We start from the raw sequence: 24,579 nt of genomic DNA, 5'->3' as shown, positions 1-24,579 counted from the left end.
TCAGCTTTCTTTATAGTCCAACTCTCACATCCATACATGACTACTGGAAAAACTATAGCTTTGACTAGACAGACCTTTGTTGATGAAGTAATATCTCTGCTTTTTAATATGCTGTCTAGGTTGATCATTACTTTTCTTCCAAGGAGTAAGCATCTTTTAATTTCATGGCTGCAGTCACCATCTGCAGTGATTTTGGAGCCCCCAAAAGAAAGTCTGCCACTGTTTCCTCTGTTTCCCCATCTATTTGCCATGAGGTAATGAGACCGGATGCCATGATCTGAGTTTTCTGAATGTTGAGCTTTAAGCCAACTTGTTCACTCTCCTCTTTGACTTTCATCAACAGGCTCTTTAGTTCTTCTTTGCTTTCTGCCATAAGGGTGGTGTCATCTGCATATCTGAGGTAATTGATATTTCTCCCAGCAATTTTGATTCCAGCTTGTGCTGTATACATCCATGTAACCCACATCCCTATCAAGACAAAACATTCTTACACCCTGTGATGTTTCCCTTATGCTTCCTTCCAGTTTCTCCCCTATGGATGAAATCACTGTTGTGCTGATTTCTGTCACTATAGACTAGTTGTGTCTGTTTGCAAATTTCATATAAATGGAATTATACAATGTGTGCTCATTTGGGTCAAGCTTTCATTCCAGATGATTTTGAATGTTGCACGTATCAGTAGTTTGTTGTTTTTACTGCTGAATTGTATTCTGTCTTGCCAGTTTATACATTTTCTTGGGCCATTTCCAGTAGGGGTTATGATGAATAAAGCTTAAAGCCTTTTAGTGTATATGCATTTTTTGTTCCCTTAAATAAATACCAGGGAGTGAGACTGTTGGGTCATAGGGAAGTTGTATGTTTAATTTTATAAGAATTTACCATTTTTCTAAAATACTTTTTACCACTTCACACCCCTACCTGCAATGTATGAGAGTTGCAGTTCTACCTCTGATCAACACTTAGTATTATCAGTCTTTTTAAAATTTTAGCCACTCAAAGTTATTTTTTTTAATATATGTTTGTTTCGACTGTGCTGGGACGTCGTCGTTGCACACAGGCTTTTCTCTAGATGTGGAGAGCGGGGGCTACTCTCTGGTTGCGGTGCAGGACTTCTCACTGTGGTGGCTTCTTTTGTTGGGAAACACGGCCTCAATAGTTGTAGTGCATGGGCTTAGTTGCACTGCGGCCTGTGGGATCTTCCTGGCCCAGAGATCCAAACTGTGTCCCCTGCATTGGTGGGATGATTCTTAACCACTGGACCAGCAGGGAAGTCCACTCAAGTGTATTTTATTGTAGTTTTCATTCTTCATTTCCCTGATGACTAAAGATGTTGAACATCTTTTCATATGCTATTGACCATTCATATGTCTTCTTTTTGAACTGATTAAATTTTCACTATTTTGTTATTTATATTTTATTATTGATTTGCAGGAGATCCTTATCATCACTGAAGACAAAATATTACTTCAGTTACCTCTGAAACCATTCTTACCTTTTAACAATAAGGAGATGTCTCAGGATCCCTTTTGAGTTTTCCTGCCCCACAGTTGGAACCAACTACAGTTGACCCTTGACCAACATGGATTTGAACTGTGTGGATCCAAATATATGTGTTTTTTTATTTCAATAGCAAATACTAAAGAACTAAATGGTTTGAGGTAGGTTGAATCCAGGGATGCAGAACCACAGACACAGGGGCCTACTTTCCCACTTTAAAGTTATATATGGATTTTGAACTGTGTGTGTCAGCATCCCTAACCCCTATGTGGTTCAGGGTTCAGCTGTACTCTCTAGGGAATCCTGTCACTTTTTGTGACAACTCATGATAACTCGTGTAACCTTTCTTAGAACCTGAGACAGGAAGAGCTGGGCCCAGCTCTCACCATAGAGTTAGTTCTGGCCATGGTAGGGCCCTGGCTCTTCCTGCCTTGGAGTCTAGAATGGGATACTTGGAAATTACTGTGTGAGTCACTTCTGGCACCAAAGCATTGTACCGTAAAATGGGAACATCAAAGCTGTCAGATTCATCCATGCTTATTTCTGTAATCATTCAGTTATAAGCCTGAGATGTCTTACCAATCCTCTCACTGGTCTTCTTTTGTCCTGTAATTCTCATACTGCTCTGAGTGGTCCCCAGCTGAACTCTCTCCCAGACTTTCTTTGATGCCTTCCGGACCACTACCATGTGTGGGCACATGCACGCACGCATGCACACACACACACACACATACACACACACACACACACACACACACACACTTCATAGTAAATTAGGCTTCCTATATCTTTGGTGTCTTTTCAGGATAATCTTGAGTAAATCCTGACTTTATCCTGCATCACTTTTCTTAAAGGATATTGTTCTTTGTTCCACACTTCAGTATTTGTTGCTTGAGAGGCACCGTCATTATCATTCCAGTTCTCCACTGCCCTTTCTAATTCTTCATTTTTAACCTAACCTAAGCAAAAGACTTTCTCTGAGATTCTTGCCTCCTAACACATGACTTCCATCACCTCCCCTTACAACCATCCATCTACATTACATTTGGTTCTCTCCTCCACACTTAGATAAGCCTTTGGAATTTCAATCTCATTTATCTTCTCTGTCTTCAATCTTGCCAAGAGGACTTATCATATGGACAACCCATCCACCTCTCTAACATCACAATTCCAAGGATGTTGTCCTCCATTCTCTGTCATCACCTATTTTCTAAATGCCGCTTATCTTTTACTGACTATTCAATCTTCAACCACCTGGGGCTCACCAGCCCTTCCCTATATGTGTTCAATATCTTAGTGCTGTTGCTGCCCTTTCTTTTCAGACTGATCCAGGTCGCTGTTGGTCATCATATTTTCTCAGTCCTACATATACCTCCCTCACCCTTGTCCTTTCACCACACCTTTAGCACAACCCTCCACCCCAGATCAGTTCTCTAACATGCCTTCTCTCGTCCTCTACCTGGATGATGAAGCATTGCTGAAAAATAAATGCTCATTTGTGCTGATTGGCTTCAGTATGGCTTATAAGATATTTTTCCAAGAGGTACTTAAATATCTCTGTTAACTATTGAATTTCAAGGAAGCAAAGTCCAACAAATCCAGTGTTTGAAGACTACAATTTTTATTTTGCTATCAGTATCACTCAAGATTGAGTTTCAGAAAATAGAATCTATTACAGCTAAACAGAAAGGATTCCCTCATCATCTAGAGGTGAAAGATGAAGAAATAGGCTGTATGCTGAACTTGCTGAACACCTCCCCAAGCCACTTGGGAATGCCAAAGGAGCTGCCAAGAAACTAGAAAATCAGGAATTTGCCTACCAGATTGAGAAGGTACCAGTAGACTTGCTTGTTCTAGGACCATTCCATTCTTGCCACCATCAAGAAGTCATGGTCCCAATTAAGAAGCTGCCATCAGTTATTGGCAAAAAACCACATTGCCTCAGCCACAGTCTAGAATAATATGCTTGTTCTGCATTTTTCTCTTTCCACACATTGATTTAGTTTCAAAACCAAGTCACACTTTGAGTGCATGTGACTGATGGAATCTGTTTTGTTTTTCAATTTTTGTTGAAGTATAGTTGATTTACAATGTGTTAATTTCTGCTGTACAGCAAAGTAATTCAGATATATATATTTTTTTTCAAGTTCTTTTCCATTATGGTTTCTATTGAATATAGTTCCCTGCGTTATACAGTAGGACCTTGTTACTTATCCATCCTGTATAAAATAGCTTACATCTGCTAACCCCATACTCCCACTTGATCTCTCGCCCCCACCTCCCTTGCCTGATAGAATTTTCATCACTTCTCAAACTACAGCTGCAATGGGACCTGGGGAATATAATTTGTCTTTCTTCATCTGCTTGCTAAAAAGGGTTGAATACATATTAAGCAGACCTATCTACATTATTGACCACACTACCCCTATCCTAAAGATCACTGAATGATTCTCTAATATAAAAGTGTTTAGATGCTGTAGAAGCCAGCTTTCAAATTGTCTCTCCCCACCATGACCTTTACCTCTTGGTATCCATACATTTATATATCCCCTTCCCTCACTGAATAGGGCTGACGTATGTGAGATCTAGGATTCCTTGGAAGTAACTGCATGTCTTCTGAGGCTAGGTCATAAAAGATATTGTCACTTCTGCTTTGTTCTCTTTTGGATCACTTCCACTGGAAGAAGACACCACCATGTTATGAGAACACTTATGCCACTCGAGAGGCTCATGTGGGGAATAATAGAGGCCTCTTCCAATCAATAACCAGTACCAACTTGCCAGTCATGTGAGTGAGCCTCCATGGAAGTGGATCCTCCAGCCCACCAAGCCTTCAGGTGACTGCAGCCTCATGAGAGAGTACAAGCCAGAATTGTTCAGCTAAGCTGCTCTCAAATTCATGACCCACAGACAATGTGAGAGAGAATAAACATTTCTTGTGACGTCACTAAGCTTTGGGGTAATTTTCAATGCATGAATAGATGCATGATATGGTTACCAGCGTGTCAGTCATTGATCTTCAATGTGCTTTAGACGATCTCATTGCCTTTTTTCTCCTTCATTCCCCACCCCATTCATCTAAGCTGAAGTCCTGGCATTGAAGGCCTGTAGAGGTGAAATCTGCAGTTCTCTGAGAATGGCCTAGACTCTTCAGCCTTCTGATTCACCCTTTGCTAGCCTTCTGATAATGCTCCAGCAGCTCCTACTAGACCTGCCTCCCACAAACAATTATATGTGGACAAAATATAGAAAATAGCTATCTGCAGGAATTGGAGAGTGACCAAAATGCAGGCAGATACTGGAGGGCAGTCATCAGTTGGAAGAGGGCACATATACTAGGTGAGTCATCAGGGTTTGCTGGGTTTTGTGTAAGGGCTGGTTGCTGTGTGCACCAGGCTGATCTTAGGGAGGAGGCTTTACTGAAGATAGTCTTAAATGCTTTGAAGAGCCACCGGAGACGGAAAGAGCAACCATGGCAACTGAGAAGTCAGAAGGGAAATCTCAGAAAGGAGATAGCCAAAGGTAGGGAGCAAGAAGGGGAGCTCCTGACTGTGTGTAAACTACCTGCATTTCTCACAGATCACTGTGCCACTCATATGCAGGTGAGGAGTGGGGGGCAGGTTCCAAGGAGCCCAGTGAGGTTTAAAAGAACTGAACTGAGACTCCAACTGCTATCTACCACAGCAGAGTCTGAATTCAGCCAATTTAATCGCCTGCCCCTTTATTATACACACACATGCATGCACATTAGTAAGAGTGCTGCTGTGCCAAATGGTGTGGCCAGGCATAACTAAGGATTGTTTTTCTGGGGTCCAAAAGGCACATAGAAATATCCTGTAAGATTTGCTGTGAGCAACCAGTCCTCTAGAAGACAGCCTATTATTTTGAAATGGCCCCAAAGTTTGTTGTAGGGTATGTATACAAATGCATGCATGCAACTATGTACTTTTTATTGAACAAATTTGACATACAGCATTTTGTGGATTTAAGGTGATATGATATTTAAATATTGCAATATGATTGCCATTGTAGCAGTATTTATCACTTTATATAATTTTAGTATATATTATTTGTATTCATTATACTGTGAATTAAATGTCTATGGTTTATTTACTACTCATTACAAGTTTGTGCCCTTAAACAACATCAGTTTTATGCTCCACCCACTGGTAATCACCATTTTACTCTAGTCTTTACATGTTTGACTTTTTAATTTTCCCCATATAGGTGATATCATGCAGTACTTAATTTTCTCTGGTTTCTCTTTGGTATATTATGCTCAAGGTCTATTCATGTTGTCACAGAGAGCTGGGTATCATCCTTTCTCATGGCTGAATACTATTCCATTATGGTATACATGCCACATCTTTTTTCCATTCATCTGCTGATAGGTATGTGGCTTATCTTCATGTCTTGGCTATAGTTAATAATGCTGCAATAAACATGGGTGTGTCTATTATCTCTTCAAAATCCTGTTTTCATTTCCTTTGGGTAAATACATGGAAGGGGGACTATTGGATTCTATGATGGATCTATTTTTAATTTTTTGAGGAACCTTCATATTTTCCATAGTGGTTGGACTAATTCCCTTTCACCACATCCTCACCAGCATGTGTTGTCTCTGTCTCCTTTGAGAACAGGCATTCTAACAGGTATGAGATAACTATTTGTTGCTTTGATCTTGATATTCCTGCTGAATAGTGAACTGGGCATCTTTTCATGTGCCTCTTGGCCATTTTGATGTACTCTTTGGAAAAATGTCTATCAGATTTTCTGTCCACTTGGTTTGGTATTGTGCTATCGAGTTAAATAAGTTCTTTATGTATTTTGGATATTAATCTCATATCAGCTCTGTGATTTACAAATCTTTGTTGATTATTTTATTTGCTGTGAAAAAGTTTTTGAGTTTAATGATTTTGCTTTTGTTGTTTGTCCTTTTAGTGCCATGCCAGAAAAAACCATCATTGCCAAGTCTAGTATCAGGAAGCTTATTCCTTACATTTTATTCTAGAAGTTTCATGCTATTCCAGATTCTCCTGGCCTGTAGCTTCTTTTGAGAAACCTATTGATACACTAATTCAGCTTCATTGGTGGCTCAGATGGTAAAGAATCTACCTGCAATGCAGAAGACCCAGGTTCAATCCCTGGATTGGAAGATGCCCTGGAGAAGGAAATGGCAACCCACTCCAATATTCTTGCCTGGAGAATCCCATGGACAGAAGAGCCTAGCCTACAATCCATAGGGACGCATCCATAGGGACGCAAAAAGTCAGACACAACTGAGCGACTAATATACCCTAATATGGGGTGGGGGGTCCTTTGTGGGCTACTCTCATCTTTTACCTAGCTGCCTTTGAAATTCTTTTTCATTGACTTTTGGCAGTTTTATTATAATGTGTCCTGGAGAAAGTCTTTTTGCATTGAGATGATAAGGTTCTATTAGCTCTGAGGACTTGTAAATACAGTTCCTTGTCCACATTTGGTAAGTTTTCAGCTACTGTTACTTTAAGCCTTCTGCCCGCTTCTCCCTTTCTTCTGATATACTCATTAATCTTAACTCTCTCCCCTTTTATATCATTTCTAAATTCCAATCCTCAAGCTTATTTATTCTCTTTTCCATCTGATCTCTATTTCAAATGCTTTCTGATACATTTTTTCTTATTTCTCAATTCTTTATAGGATCTCAGTCTCTTTGGTGAAATAGTCCTGTTTGTTCATTTTATTCCTGAGTTCACAGAAGTGCTGTTTTGATTTCTTTGTTAGATTGCAATATTCTGTATCTTTGGCCTCGGTTTCTAGAGAATTGTCATCTTCTCTTTGTGCTACCATGTTACTATGAGTGAGTTTTTTCTTTCATAGTGTTTGAGAGCCTCTGCTGCCTTGTTTGTCATAGGGAGCACCTTTCTTATTTAGGTAAGATTTTGTGTATTTCCATTCAGATTAGAAGTTAAGAGCCTTCCTTCTGCTTTCCAGAAGGTGGCGCTATAGCAAAAGTTTTAGTCCTTAGTAGAGGAATCAACTCCCTGCTAGGGTTGGGAGTGTATATAGGGAAAAAACAATGGTGGGGAAAACTTTTTTAAAAAGGTGGCAGCAGAGTGTGAGATGTGTACGTACTGGGGGCTTTGGGTGCCCATGGCCTGGTCGGGGGAATCTTCAAGTAGGGGGTGGTGGGCACCTCAGGGCAGACAGCAGGAGATACATTCCTCCAGTTCCCTTGGTCTGCCTTCTTCCCTCTCCCTCCCCACAATTGTGGATGTCTCACTTCAGCTATGCAGGATGTTGCTGAAGAGCAAGGGGAGCCTCCAGCTGTAGCCCCCATGGCCTGACAGACTTTCACTTCCTTTGCTAGAGAGGTCACCACTGATGTTTCCACTGCTGCTCTTGCAGTTCCCTTTACCTCAGTAGCCTCTTCTGAGCTCCTATCTACTCACTTTCGTATGCACAGATGGACGGATTTCTTTGCTGGCCTGTGCAAAGGTTCTTTCATTTATTTATGCATGTCCAGATGCTAGGAGGGATTGGGGGCAGGAGGAAAAGGGGACAGAGGATGAGATGGCTGGATAGCATCACCAATTCGATGGACGTGAGTTTGAGTGAACTCCGGGAGTTGGTGATGGACAGGGAGGCCTGGCATGCTGCAATTCCTGGGGTCGCAAGGAGTCGGACACGACTGAGCGACTGAACTGAACTGAGCTGAACTACAAGTTAGAGGGGAGGAAAGAAAAAGGTAGGACTCATGTACCATGACATACCACAGTGTACTCATTCTTCAAATAGTCTATATCTCATTAGGCAAACTGTAATAGAATAGAAGAGAAGACTTGTTTGAAGAAATCTGAGCAGCTCCTTAAACATCAGCCCATCTTCAAGCCTTGGATCTTTCATGTATGGGGCAAAGGGCACACAGGCTGGCTTTCCACAGATAGGAGAGCTTTAATGTGGGCTGATACATTTACTGAATTGTGACAAGTGGTCTTTTGAAATGTTCATGGCTTCACATACTCACCATTGGCTAATCTTCCTTCCCCAATCATGTCGTTGACCTTTTATCTGATAGATACATTTACGGAAGACAGAGGTCAAAGAGCAGCTACTAGGGGAAAAATCATTTGTAAATGAAATATAAACCTATTCACAGGATAGCAATCACCGTCTAATGTTCAAAAGTGTCAAATCTGCTGCTAGTTTTAAACCTCCAGGTTGGAATTTGGACGTTCCATCATTGATTTAGTTATTTGTTCAGGAATTGATTGAAATTTTCCCTTCAGTTTCAGAATGTCAGTTTGGATCAGGGTTTGCTCATGAGAGTTGAGGGAGTCCAACTCCTAGTTGTAAAAGTATGGTGTTTCAGGCCTGACCTTAGGCAAATACTAATACAGAGCCTTCCCTTGGAAGGCCTCATGAGGGAAAGCTGCTTGCCCCCACACAGACTGCTGGTATACAGTCAATGAATCGCAGCCACTGGCTGGAACTGCAGGCAAGGCCTGGAAATGTCCTGTCACATATCTGTATTCCTAGCCCAAGTGACTTCATTCCTAGGTCTCTGAGGCCTTGAGCAGAGGTCTTCATGTTCCTCTCCTGGGGCCTTACAGGAGGAAGGGAGGGAAGCTTTCCCCCTGATTCAAGATCCAGTATTTTCCCACTCCTAGCTGCTCGTCCTTCCATGACCCCAGAGTCCATAAAGCTGCCAGACCTGGGTCTCCCTCAACAATGTGACAACCTCATGTCTTTGTAACCTACCTGAGCTCGCACCTGGTGACCACTGGTCCACTGGAGAGAATGCAGATAGAAAAATAGAAGATGGAGCTCCAGTTTTCCCTTCTTGGTTATAGCAGCACAGTAAGTGATAAAAGTCTTACCTCTTTCATTGCCAGCTTGTTGCTTTAGGGGCTCCTCTGACACTTGAAAGTTCAGCTCTCTCAGTTCAACTGAACTCCTCCTGAGACTAATTTTTCCATTCCTAAAACACCAATAATCGCAGTCCAAAGACTGGTGACCACACTGAGCAAGTATGGCTAATGCTTGAGAAAAAATGATTTTTAGCACATTTGCTCTAAAATATTTTATTAGTAAGTTTTATATAAAACAGAAGATACATACGTGTCACACTGTATAAATGCATGGGAAGCCTGTATATAGTTGTAGTTTCTAGTTTCTCTACCAAAGTAACCAGCCATGATGGAATTGAGAGTAAATATATTCAGTTTTTGCTACAAAAAGCAGTGTAAAATTAAGTGCCAAGAAAGCTTATAATAATAAAATAGACTTTAAAAATTACAAATAAAAATCTGTACATCAAGGATATTTTTCAGGCCTTTCTGTGCGTGTAGCTCGATGTAGAGAGAAGAGGCATGACAGAGAGAGGACACAGCCCATCAGGTGTTACAGGTCTGGCCCATTTCTGCTTGCAGGACCATCTCCTCTTTTCTCAAGGGGAAAGTGTCGATCAGGTTGAAGAGGGCCACAGGCGTCACCAGGGAGACGTAGCGCTCCTTGTCCACACCATGTTTATCCAGTACCACGATGCTGAAGGAATAGAGTGGAATTCGCAGCAACAGCCTAAGACAAAGAGAAGACTAGGTCAGAATTGTCTTCCCAAGGACTGGTAAACCAACTAGAGTCCTAGAGTGAACCTGTGTGCACAGAAAGGCTTAATATCACTAAGGACTCAAGTATCCTTTAGACCTTTTCCTGTCAAAGTGTGGTACATCGCATGGGAACTTCTTAACAATGGAGAATCCCAGGCACCACCCCCTCACCCCCCACCAAACCTACTGAATTAGAAGCTGCATTCACTAGACCAGTTGAGTAGGACAGCTTTAGACTGTAATGGCAGGAAGACTTTAGACCTGCAATGGTGCTATGTACCAACAGTTGCTCCAAGGCATGTTCAACAATGCTAACAATTGATTCAACCTCTAATTGCAGATGAGGTTTGCACAACCACAGATGCACTAGAGCCCCTGGTTATCAGCAGGGGTTATTTTGGCCCCCAGGGGACATTTGGTTCTGTATGAACAGTTTTGGTGTTCACCATGTGTGACGGGTGCAACTGGCCTCTAATGGTAGGAAGCCAGGGCTGCTGCCTGCCATCCTACAATGCACAGAACAGCCCACTGTCCATAGTGCCGTGATTGAACAATCCTGGCCTGGTGGTGGTATAGTTGCCAAGTCTAGGTGAAGCTAATTGAAATTATGTTCCAAACATTCCAGCTGTGGCCCATCTAGCTCACAACTGCATAAGAGGGGACAGAACTTGCTCTTCACCCTAGTTTTATTCACTTGGTTGATTGTTTTTTTTTTTTTTTTAATACATTAAGTAATTTCAAAAAGCATTTGAAGTGGTTGCAAGGGCCTGTTTTTTCTGTTCTACCCCATTAGAATTTCAAATGTATAAAATAATGTATTTCATTAGAAACCTGTTTAGATGAAAAAAAGCCAGGGAAAGCCAACAGATGAGTTTGGGGCAGGGGGAGGAGCCCACTCAGCAACACAACAAAATCTGGAGAAGAGACCGTCTCACACACAATCTCAAGCTAGAGTACATACTGCCATCTGGATTTAAAGTGACTATTCAAAATCCGAGCTGACTATACTTTATTCCGCTTTTTTTTTTTTTTGGCTGAGCATACAGGATCTCTCTTCGTCAACCAGGGACTGAACCTGTGCTCCCTGCAGTGGAAGTACAGAGTCCTAACCACTGGGCCACCGGGGAAGTCCCGCTTCTGGCTTTTAATAGTTGGAGAGATGAGAATAATTTCTGTTTTATCCCAGTGGGAAACTAAATTGTTCATCCACTTGTGTGTTGCTTAGTCATGTTCAACTCTTTGTGGCCCCATGGACTGTGGCCTGCCAGGCTCCTCTGTCCACTTCTAGTGAGTAGAAATACAAGACAGTATTACCATATCTCCCATGGTTTCTCGTGGTGGTAAGAGGGGAACCTGGGAGTAGACCTCAAGAAGTGTATTAATGAGTTTTGGAACATTTAAATCTTGAGCATGAAAGTGATGTTAGAATGGAGAACTAAACTTCTCTGCATCTTTAAAAAGACGACTAATTAGCGGTTTCCCAGGTGATGCTAGTGGTAAAGAACACACCTGCCAATGCAGGAGACATAAGAAACACAGGGTTTGATCCCTGGGTTGGTAAGATCCCCTGGAGATGGAAAGAGCAACCCACTCCAGTATTCTTGCCTAGACAATTCAATGGACAGAGGAGGCTGGGGGGCTACAGTCCATAGGGTCTCAAAGAGTTGGACACAAGTGACGCACACCTACCTGTCTTTATCTCCCCATACATGCACATAGGTAGATAGGTACACACAGCAGCTAAACTGCTAACAGGAAAGGGAGATTTTAATAGAACAGGATAGGAAACAAGAGAGAAGTGCATTTGGAAGGAAAAAGGAACTAGGCGATGTGGTGGCTGGAGCCGATGGGAAAGGGTGACCAACATAGAATTGGAGCATTTGCTGTTACAGTACTTAAGTCAGGACAGAAATCCCCCATGGTGCCACCATCTGCTGCTACCACACACGTTCCTCCTGTGGGCCTTGTGCCTTGATTGACACAGAATATTAAGAGGGAAAACTGCCATGAGAAGAGAGGAGCTGTCAGATCAGCAGGCTACCAACAGGTATAGAAATGCATCCCACCATGGCTAAGAAACCACAGGAATTTTGGAGATAAGACATCCTACAGGATGAAGGATGGTACCAGCAATACTTCAGAGTTACTCAAATATTGGGTTGATATGAATTTCAGAGCAAGTTCTAGACAACTAGACAAAACACTAAGGGAGGTTTCAGTTCAAAATCCTAGTGTAGGAAGAGTCTGAACTTACCTCTTCCCATTGACACACCAAATCTACATACGGAGCAATTTCCCCAGAAAAAAAAACTAAAAACTAGGAGAGTGACTTTTGCATATCAGGAAAATGAGAAGGAAATCACACCAAAGTAAGCATAAAAGGCTGAGAGACAATCTGGCCAAAACCCCAGCAGTATCTCCAGTCACAGTCCCCACCCATGTGTGGGGACCAGCAGTCAGGAGGGCACTCATAACCTGGAGTTTCTCCCTGAGTAGTAGATAGTTCCTCTCCCACAGCAGGCTCTCCAGCATTTAAGACCTGTCGCAGAGAGATAACCCCCAAATCTCTCTCCAAACCAGTGGGGCTCATACCCACCAGAGCTGCTGAGCTGTCACAAACTCAGAAACAGTTCTTGAAGGGAAGACTAGTACACCCCAAGACACAGTGTAGAAGCATCCATTTAAAAGTACCCAGACTTCATGTGAATAGGCTCATTTGATAATCTTAAGTAAGCAGTCTGAGGGGCCAGGGGTATGTTGCTGCTGCTAAGTCGCATCAGTCGTGTCCGACTCTGCGATCCCATAGACGGCAGCCCACCAGGCTCCGCCATCCCTGGGATTCTCCAGGCAAGAACACTGGAGTGGGTTGCCGTTTCCTTCTCCAAGGGGTATGTTGGTGTGAGCAATTTTCAAACTCCCTCTACCGGGTAAAAGCCAGCAGAAACCATCTCTTACCTCTTTTTCTGGCCGACTGCCACCTCCATGGTCCACCTAGGGTAGACATTTTCCTGTGTTCTTTCTGCCTACTACAGCCAGCAGTTACCTTCCACCACCCCTCCACCCCCGTGGCTCTGGTGGCCAACAGGGCCTTTTGCTTGCAGTCCCTCAGGGCTGTATCTGCATACTTTAAAAGCTGCTGCCTGCAGGTCTGCCTTCCAATCAGCCTGAATCTAGGTGCTCACTGATCCTCTCCCCTGGAGCATTAACAGGTCTTGGCACACCCTCAAACACTGGGAACTACTGAAATTAAAATAAGCTCCTTGGACAATCACAAAGGTTTGCAAGAGAAACTAGGGTTCATCTCCAACCTGGGGCCAGTCCTTCAAGACTAGAAGTGCCCACTGCAGCTAATGCACAGAAACCAACAGAGAGCCAACTAAAATGAAGAAACAAAGGACTATATGTTCTTCTATATAAAAATAGAGAAACATATAGGATACATAACCAACACGGACCTACTGTATAGCACAGAAATCTCTACTCAATATTCTGTGATAACCTGTATGAGAAAATATTCCTTGAATAAATATATATTTATATTTTTATATGTATGTGTAAGTTAATCACTTTTCTATACACCTGAAACATACACCATTGTAAATCAACTATATTCTACTAAAATTAAAATATAAAAAAGACAATTGTCAAAAAAACTTAGGTTAAATAAAAACTTAGGTTGCAATGGAAGCCAGAAAAAATTAAGAAGGTCAAGATGGTAAACATCATACCTTTACACCAAAAACAAGACCCTTTTCAGTGTGGAGACCTGTGTGATTGCATAGGTCACACACCCATGAAACTGGCTCTGTGTCTCTAAGTCCACCAAATCTTTCCTAACAATGAAAACATACTAATCCAACCTTGTGTTCCAGGACAGGACAGTCCAAGAATAGGTAATTATAATTCCTAAGGCAAGGAGATTCCTATTACCCAACCTTATCCTGCCCTCTATACTGTCAGCCATCATTCAAAGCAGCTTCTTTAGTTTTATACCTCTGTTTCTCAGAGCAAGGATGAAAGAAGGAGCTTAATGTTTGGGAAGTCCTAGGTGGTATAGTGGTTAGGAGTTTGGTTCCCAATGCAGGGGTCATGGGTTTGATTCCAGGAGAGAGGAGGGAATTTATACATTTGTATGGGATTTTCCAGGCAGGAGTACTGGAGTGGGGTGCCATTGCCTTCTCCAAATGTATATAACCAGCATAGCAACACTTAAATATATGCATACACACACACACACACACACACACACACAGAGAAAATATTAACAGATGTAAAAGGAGAAGTACAAGGACAATGATAGTAGGGGCCATTAATATGCAGCTTACAATAATGGACAGATATCCAGATGGAAGCTCAGTAACAGAACAGCCTTAAACACATTAAACTGTGGATTTCATAGAGAAATACACAACATCCCATCCAAAGCAAGAGAATATCTATTCTTCATGTGCATATGGAACATTCTACAGGATAGATCCTTAATCAAGACGATTAAAATCACAGACAGCATCTGTTTCGATCATAATGTATCAAACTTAGAAATCAAATATAAGAAGAATACTGGAAACATTTACGAATAATGTGGTAATTAAACAGTGTGTTAGTGGACAACAAGTGACTCAAATAGAAATAAAATATATTTAGTCAAATGCAAATGGAAATAAAACATCCTAAAACTTATGAAATGCATCAAAAGCAGTTCTGAGAGAGAAGTTCAGGGCAATAAATACTTATCAAAACAAAAATCTCAAAAGAAACCTAACTTGACATCTGAAACAACTAGAAAGTTAGGAAATAATAAGGATCAGAGAAGAAATAAATGGAGAGACAAAAAAGACAAAAGAAAAAACCACTGCAACAAAAGGTGGGTCTTTCCAAAGGTAAAATTCATAAAACTTTAGGTAGACTCACCAGGACAGTTTGGATTCAAACATAAATCAGAAATGAAAGAGACTCACAACTGGTATCACAGATATGTAAAGAACAAGAGACTACTGTGAAAATTTACATGCCAAGAAATTTGACAGCCTAGAAGTAGTGGATAAATTCCTAGAAAAATACAACCCTTCAAGACTGAATTATGAACAAATAGAAACTCTTTAACAAATTACTATTAAGAAGATTGAATCACTAATCAAAAACCTCCCAACAAATAAAAGTCCAGGACCAGATGGTTACACAACTGAATTCTACCTTCATTCAAAGAATAATTAATACTAAACCTTCTCAAACTCTTCCAAAAACTAGGAGAGGAGGTTCCATTTTAAAACTCAGTTTACAAGGCCACCATTTGCTGATAACCCAAACCAGACAAGGACACCAGAAAATTACATGCCAACATCCCTGGTGAATGCAAATGCAAAGATCCTCAACATTTGTAAAATAATTCAACATATTTATACATTTCCAAGATGCAAAGATGATTCAACATCTACCAATCATGTTATGCCATATTAATAAAATGAATGATAAAAATCATATAATCCCAATAGTTTCAGACAAAGCATTTGACAAAACTCACCATCCATTTATGATAAACACTTTCTCAACAATGTGGGTATAGTGGGAACAAACCTTGACATTATAAAGCCCATATATAAACAAGGCCACAGCTAAGTTTATACTCTATGGTAAAAAACTAAAAGCTTTTCATCTAAGATCAGAAACAAGACAAGGATGCCCATTCTTGCCACTTGGATTCAACATGCTATTGTTAGTCCTAGCCAGACTTGGTACACAACAAAAAAGAGAAAAAAGATATCCAAATTGGAAAATAAAACTGCCATTATTTCTGGATTTCATGATGTTATATACAGAAAACCCTAAAGACTCCAACAAAATACTGTTAGATTAATAAACCAAATTCAGTAAAACTTCTGAATACAAAATGGATATACAAAAATCTTGGGCATTTATATACACTAATAAGCAAATCTTAAAGTCTTTCCAACAGTAGTAGATATAATGATTATCTGATATAATTTGCCCATTCTCATCCAGTTTAGATCACTGATTCTTAAAAAGTTGATGCACAGTCTTGCCACCTCCTGTTTGACCACGTTAAATTTACGATGATTCGTGGAACTAACATTGCAGGTTCCTATGCAATATGGTTCTTTACTGCATCCGACTTTACTTTCAGTACCAGACACATCCACAACTGGGCATCATTTCCGCTCTGGCTCAGCCTTTTCATTTCTTCTAGAGCTATTTCTCTGCTTTTCTCCAGTAGTATATTGTGCAAAAATCAAGACAGGGAGCTGACTGTGGCTCAGATTATGAGTTGCTTATTGCAAAATATAGACTTAACTTGAAGAAAGAAAGGAAAACCCCTAGGCCATTCAGATGTGACCTAAATTAAATCTCTTACAATTATACAGTGGAAGTGACAGATTCAAGGGATTAGATCTGGTAGACAGAGAGCCTGAAGAACTGCAAACGGATGTTCATAATATTGTACAGGAGGCGGTGACCAAAACTATCCTCCAGTAAAGATATGCAACAAGACAAAATGGTCTCATGAGGAGGCCTTAAAAATAGCTTTGAAAGGAAGACAAGCGAAAGGCAAAGGAGAAAACGAAAGATATACCCATCTGAAAGCAGAGTTCCAAATAATAGCTAAGAGAGATTAAAAAAAAAAAAAAAAAGCCTTCTTAAACTAACACTGCAAAGAAATAGAGGAAAAGAATAGAGCGGGAAAGACTAGAGATCTCTTCAAGAAAATGAGAGAGACCAGGGGAACATTTCATACAAAGATGGGCACAGTAAAGGACAGAAATGGTATGGACATTAGAGAAACAGAAAATATTAAGAAGACATGGCAAGAATATACAGAAGAACTGTACAAAATAAGGTCTTAATGACCTGGATAACCACATAGGTGTGATCACTCACCTAGAGCCAGACATCCTGGAGTGTGAAGTCCAGTGGGCCGTTGGAATCATTACTATGAATAAAGCTAGTGGATGTGATGGAATTCCAGTAGAGCTATTTCAAATTCTAAAAAGATGATGCTGTGAAAGTGCTGCAGTCAATATGCCAGCAAATTTGGAAAACTCAGCAGTGGTCACAGGACTGCAAAAGGTCAGTTTTCATTCTAATCCAAAAAATGGGCAAAGAATGTTCAAACTACTGTCCAACTGCACTCGTTTCACATACTAGCAAGATAATACTCAAAATCCTTCAAGCTGGGCTTCCACAGTACGTGAACCATGAACTTACAGACATAGAAGCTTTGTTTAGAAAACAAAGAGGACCAGATATCAAATTTCCAGCATCCCTTGGATCATACAAAAACCAAGGGAATTCAAGAAAAACATCTACTTTTGGTTTATTGACTATCCTAAGCCTTTGACTGTGTGGATCACAACAAACTGGGGAAAATTCTCAGAGAGATGGGAATACCAGGTCATCATACCTGCCTCCTGAGAAACCTGTATGCAGGTCAAGAAACAACCATTAGAACTGGACATGGAACAATGGACTGGTTCAAAATTGGGAAAGAAATACTTCAAAGCTATATATTGTCATCTTGTTTATTTAACTTCTATGCAGAGTACGTCATGCGAAATGCTGGGCTAGATGAAGCTCAAGCTGGTATCAAGATTGCCAGGAGAAAGATTAATAACCTCAGGTAACACCAACCTAATGGCATAAAGTGAAGAGGAACTAAAAAGACTGGCTGATGGTAAAAGAGGAGAGTGAAAAACCTGGGTTAAGATCCAACATTCAAAAAACTAAGATCCTGGCATCTGGTCCCATCACTTCATGGCAAATAGATACAGAAAAGGTGGAAACAGTGACAGACTTTATTTTCTTGAGCTCCAAAATAACTGTGTATGGTGACTGCAGCCTCAAAAATCAAATACACTTGCTCCTTGGGGAAAAAAAGCTATGACAAACTGAGACAGCAGATTAAAAAGCAGAGACATCATTTTGCCAACAAAGGTTTGTTTAGTAAAAACTATCACTTTTCCAGTAATCATGTATGGATATGAGAGTTGGACCATAAAGAAGGTTGATTGAAGAAGAATTGATGCTTTGGAAGTATGGTGGTGAAGACTTGAGAGTCCTTGGACAGCAAAGAAGTCAAACCAGTCAATCCTAAAGTAAATCAACCCTGAATATTTATTGGAAGGACTGATGCTGAAGCTGAAGCTCCAATATTTTGGCCACCAGATGGAAAGAATCACGTCTTTGGAAAAGACCTTGAAGCTGGGAAAGATTGAGGGGAGGAGGAGAATGAGGCGACAGATGATGAGATGGTTAGATGGCATCACTGACTCAATGGATGTGAGCTTGAGTAAACTCTAGGAAAGAGTGAAAGACACAGAAGCCTGGTGTGCTGCAGTCAATGGGGGTCACAACGATTTGGACAAGAGTGAGGGAATGAAGAACAACAAGAATAATAAAGTACCAGAAATAGAAAAATCACTTTCCTAGTTGTATGAAAATCAATAAATACCTAGAGTAAACTTTACTAAGAATTCAAAGGACTTGTACATTGAAAACAATACACATTCCATTTCAAAACTATGAAGCCTTTGGTAAAAGCGCAAGGCAGTGGTTCACTCACTGTGATCCCAGACCAACAGCATTAGCAACATCTGGAACCTTCCTAGAAATGCAAGTTCTCAGGCCCTACCATAGACCTAGCCCATCAAAACCTCTGGGGCAGGGGCCCCATACTGTTTTAACAGCTCTCCTGGAGATTCTGAGATACGGCAAAGCTTGAGAACCACTGTATAATTCCTTTATGCTGCTTATTTACTTTTTACACCATTATCATTAGCCTACAGAGGTCTACAGTAGCCGCAACAGATACAACCTGAATCAGACGTTTTCTTAAATCAGATTTTTCTATCCAAATTTAAACAATTTAAAATCACATCAGGATTTTATATAGATTCTCTCTATATATCTGCAATCCAGAAAAAACCCTTTAGGAAATTCTACAACAGGTTTTTTTTTTTTTTTTTTTAACTTTACAATATTGTATTGGTTTTGCCATATATCAACATGAATCTGCCACAGGTATACACGTGTTCCCATCCTGAACCCTCCTCCCACCTCCCTCCCCGTACCATCCCTCTGGGTCGTCCCAGTGCACCAGCCCCAAGCATCCAGTATCGTGCATCGAACCTGAACTGGCGACTCGTTTCATATATGATATTATACATGTTTCAATGCCATTCTCCCAAATCATCCCACCCTCTCCCTCTCCCACAGAGTCCAAAAGACTGTTCTATACATCAGTGTCTCTTTTGCTGTCTCATATACAGGGTTATTGTTACCATCTTTCTATGCATATATATGGAATTTAAAAAGATGGTTACAACATGTTTTAAAAAAAAATCATTGACATAGTTCTAAATGAGCAATAGCTTCATGAAACCTACTGGGAAATTTTTTAATAAAATGTTTCAGATGTCAACAATCTTCTCAGGTTTTCTTATCTTTAAATTGGACTGTTGGTAATTATAAATATATTCTTAAAGGGTACTGTCACCCCTGCAAATAGTAAAGCTGATTCCATTTAGAGTCATTTAGTTACTTAGCACCAACATGGCACCAGGCACTGTACTAGGTACTAGATGCTAATGCAGCAGGACAAATAATGAATAAATAAAAGATTATGAGTGTTCCCAGGCTTCTCCTCCAACTAAAGAGAATTCAGGCCTATTTATTGTTCTATATCCCTGGCCTTCTGAGTTTTTTTATCCTGGTGTGGATGGTGCAGACACTCTGCCAAAGTGTGGTGGGTCAAAAGGCAGATGGAGTGCCACGGAGCAACTAAGCCTGTGTGTCACAACTACTGAGCCCGTGGCTCTAGAGCCCAGGAACCTCAACTACTGAACCTGTGTTCTGCAGCTACTGAAGCCTGCCAACCGTAGGCCGTGTGCTCCAAAACAAAAGAAGCCACTGGAATGATAACCTTGTGCACCACAACTAGAGAGCATCCCCTACTCACTGCAAGTAGAGAGCACCCCCACAGCAATGAAGCACCAGTGTAATAAAAGATTTAAAATTTTTAAAAACTAAAACTGAGCAATAGCAACAATGGATCCAGCAATCCCAGTCCTGGGCATACATCTGCAGAAATCCATAATTCAAAAAGATATGTGCATGCCAATGTTCATAGTAGCACTATTTATAATAGCCAGGACATGAAAGTAACCACATCTCCATCGACAGAGGAATACATAAAGATGTGTGTGTATGCATACAAACACACATGCCATATAAAAATATCCAGCCATAAAAAAAGGAATGAAATAATGTCACTGGTAGTGACATGGATGGACCAAAATATTGTCATAGTAAATCAAGCAAGTCGGCCAAAGACAAATATATCACTGACGTGTAGAATCTAAATTTTAAAAAATGATACAAATGGAGTTATTTACGCATAGAAACAGACTTACAGATATGGAAAACAAACATGGTTACCAAAGGGGAAACATGGAGGGGGGAAGCATAAATCAAGAGCTTTGGATTTATATATATACACTACTATATATTCAGTTGATAACCAAGAAGAACCTATGTATAGCACAGGGAAATCTATTCAATATTCTGTGATAACCTATATGAAAAAACCATCTAAAAAAGAATGAATACATGTATAACTGAATCACCTTGCTGTATACCTGAAACTAACAAAACACTGAAGCAACTCTGCTACAATAAAACAAAAAAGAAATCATTCATGTACATGTTCACATCAGCACTATTTACAACAGCCAAGACATGGAATCAAGCTAAGTGTTCACTGACAAATTAATGCATAAAGAAGATGTAGAATATATACACGATGGAAAATTACTTAACTATAAAAAAAATGCCATTTCCAACATGAATGGAATTAGAAATAATCATATCAAGTGAAGACAGACCAAGAACAAATATCCTGTGACATCACTTATATGTGGAATCTAAAAGAAATGATTTAAATGAACTTCTTTTGTTTTTGAAGTCCCATTTAATATCTTTTAATCCTGTGTATCCCTTATCCGCTGGATCATGGAAAAAGCAAGAGAGTTCCAGAAAAACATCTATTTCTGCTTTATTGACTATGCCAAAGCCTTTGACTGTGTGGATCACAATAAACTGTGGAAAATTCTGAAAGAGATGGGAATACCAGACCACCTAATCTGCCTCTTGAGAAATTTGTATGCAGGTCAGGAAGCAACAGTTAGAAATGGACATGGAACAACAGACTGGTTCCAAATAGGAAAAGGAGTACGTCAAGGCTGTATATTGTCACCCTGTTTATTTAACTTATATGCAGAGTACATCATGAGAAACGCTGGACTGGAAGAAACACAAGTTGGAATCAAGATTGCCGGAAGAAATATCAATAACCTCAGATATGCAGATAACACCACCCTTATGGCAGAAAGTGAAGAAGAACTAAAAAGCCTCTTGATGAAAGTGAAAGTGGAGAGTAAAAAAGTTGGCTTAAAACTCAACATTCAGAAAACAAAGATCATGGCATCTGGTCCCATCACTTCATGGGAAATAGATGGGGAAACAGTGTCAGACTTTATTTTTGGGGGCTCCAAAATGACTGCAGATGGTGACTGCAGCCATGAAATTAAAAGACGCTTACTCATTGGAAGGAAAGTTATGACCAACCTAGATAGCATATTCAAAAGCAAAGACATTACTTTGCCAACAAAGGTCCGTCTAGTCAAGGCTATGGTTTTTCCAATGGTCATGTATGGATGTGAGAGTTGGACTGTGAAGAAAGCTGAGCACGGAAGAATTGATGCTTTTGAACTGTGGTGTTGGAGAAGACTCTTGAGAGTCCCTTGGACTGCAAGGAGATCCAACCAGTCCATTCTAAAAGAGATCAGCCCTGGGTATTCTTTGGAAGGAATGATGCTAAAGCTGAAACTCCAGTACTTTGGCCACGTCATACGAAGAGTTGACTCATGGAAAAAGACCCTGATGCTGGGAGGGATTGAGAGCAGGAGGAGAAGAGGATGACAGAGGATGAGATGGCTGGATGGCATCACTGACTCGATGGACGTGAGTCTCAGTGAACTCTGGGAGTTGGTGATGGACAGGGAGGCCTGGCGTGCTGCGATTCATGGGGTCGCAAAGAGTCAGACACGACTGAGCAACTGATCTGATCTGATCCCTTAATTAGTTATTATAGTTATTTTACTGCTTTTGTCTTTAAACCTTTATACTAGATTTATATATCCACTGTAACTGATATATCTATATTTAAAAAGTTTTTAAAATACTATTTTAAGTATTTTAAAATGGAAGTAATTTCAATTTTCTTTGAGGTGTATAACAAAGTGAGAGTTATACATAAATATGCATATTGTTTTAATTTCATGGCTGCAGTCACCATCTGCAGTGATTTTGGAGCCCAAAAAAGTAAAGTCTGACACTGTTTCCACTGTTTCCCCATCTATTTCCCATGAAGTGATGGGACCAGATGCCATGATCTTCCCATGAAGTGATGGGACCAGATGCCATGATCTTCGTTTTCTGAATGTTGAGCTTTAAGCCAACGTTTTCACTCTCCTCTTTCACTTTCATCAAGAGGCTTTTTGGTTCCTCTTCACTCTCTGCCATGAAACTAAAAGACGCTTACTCCTTGGAAAAAAGTTATGACCAACCTAGATAGCATATTGAAAAGCAGAAACATTACTTTGCCAACAAAGGTCTGTCTAGTCAAGGCTATGGTTTTTCCAGTGGACTGTGAAGAAAGGTGAGCCCTGAAGAATTGATGCTTTTGAACTGTGGTGTTGGAGAAGACTCTTGAGAGTCCCTTGGACTGCAAGGAGATCCAACCAGTCCATTCTGAAGGAGATCAGCCCTGGGATTTCTTTGGAAGGAATGATGCTAAAGCTGAAACTCCAGTACTTTGGCCACCTCATGCGAAGAGTTGACTCATTGGAAAAGACTCTGATGCTGGGAGGGATTGGGGGCAGGAGGAGAAGGGGACGACAGAGGATTAGATGGCTGGATGGCATCACCCACTCGATGGAAGTGAGTCTGAGTGAACTCCAGGAGTTGGTGATGGACAGAGAGAGGCCTGGTATGCTGCGATTCATGGGGTCGCAAAGAGTCGGACACGACTGAGCGACTGAACTGAACTGAACTGATGCATATTGTTTATCCGATTCTTTTCCACTATAGGTTACTGAATATTATTCCCTGTGCTATACAGGAGGTCTTTCTAATGTCTCTTTTATACTAGTGTGTATATGTTAACCTGAAATTCCTAATTTTTTCCAGTCTCCCTCAATCCCCTACTATCATCTTTGGTAACCATAAGTTTGTTTTCTATGTCTATGAGTCTATTTTTGTTTTGTAAAAATCTTTGTGGTCCTTTAGAATGTATTAAAACTTAAGTTGTTTTACAAATAAAAAAAACATGATAAACATAAGTTATATACAAGCTTCATGTGACCAGAAACCAGAAAACTACAATAGATACACAAACAATAACAAGAAAGGAATCTAAGCATACCACTGATTCTTTAAATCACACAAAGATAACAAGAGAAGAATGTAACAGAGGAGCTATAAAACAGACATAAAACAATTAGGAAAATGTCAGTAACAATATACCTATCAATAATTTAAGTGGACTAAATTATCTAATCAAAAGAAAGGGTAGCTGAATGGAGAAAAAAAAAAAAAAAACGACCTATCTATATGCTGCCTACAAGGGACTGAATTCAGATGTGAAGGCACACAAAAGTTGAAAGTGAAGTAATGGACAAATATATTCTATGCAAGTGCAAACCAAAAGCTGGATAACTTTTCTTGTATCAGACAAAACAGACTTTAAAACAAGACTATTATCAGCTATTCTTTGGAACTCTGCATTCAGATGCTTATATCTTTCCTTTTCTCCTTTGCTTTTCACTTCTCTTCTTTTCACACCTATTTGTAAGGCCTCTACAGACAGCCATTTTGCTTTTCTGCATTTCTTTTCCATGGGGATGGTCTTGATCCCTGTCTCCTGTACAATGTGACGAACCTCCGCCCATAGTTCATCAGGCACTCTATCAGATCTAGTCCCTTAAATCTATTTCTCCCTTCCACTGGATAATCATAAGGGATTTGATTTAGATCATACCTGAATGGTCTAGTGGTTTTCCCTATTTTCTTCAATTTAAGTCTGAATTTGGCAATAAGGAGCTCATGATCTGAGCCACAGTCAGCTCCTGGTCTTGTTTTTGCTGACTGTCTAGAGCTTCTCCATCTTTGGCTGCAAAGAATATAATCAATCTGATTTGGGTGTTGAACATCTGGTGATGAAGAGATAAGAAAGCCTTCCTCAGTGATCAATGCAAAGAAATAGAGGAAAACAATAGAATGGGAAAGACTAGAGATCTCTTCAAGAATATTAGAGATACCAAGGGAACATTTCATGCAAAGATGGGCTCGATAAAGGACACAAATGGTATGGACCTAACAGAAGCAGAAGATATTAAGAAGAGGCGGCAAGAATACACAGAAG

General features: G+C 40.3%; 1 protein-coding gene across 2 annotated transcripts in view; it reads right to left on the bottom strand.

Annotated features, from left to right (window-relative positions):
* Positions 1-9,544: 9,544 nt before the first annotated feature.
* Positions 9,545-24,579, bottom strand: part of SRPX (sushi repeat containing protein X-linked) — a 141,587-nt gene continuing 126,552 nt past the window's right edge. For both annotated transcript variants that reach the window (NM_001040489.1, XM_005228282.2), the window contains 1 exon segment: positions 9,545-10,056. In NM_001040489.1, the coding sequence (NP_001035579.1) occupies positions 9,873-10,056 (184 nt within the window). In that variant the 3' untranslated portion in view covers positions 9,545-9,872.

Source organism: Bos taurus, chromosome X (genome assembly GCF_002263795.3).
Source record: "Bos taurus isolate L1 Dominette 01449 registration number 42190680 breed Hereford chromosome X, ARS-UCD2.0, whole genome shotgun sequence".
Taxonomy (NCBI): Eukaryota; Metazoa; Chordata; class Mammalia; order Artiodactyla; family Bovidae; genus Bos; species Bos taurus.
Note: the sequence above shows the minus strand (reverse complement) of the source record. Positions and strands in the feature narration are given on the sequence as shown.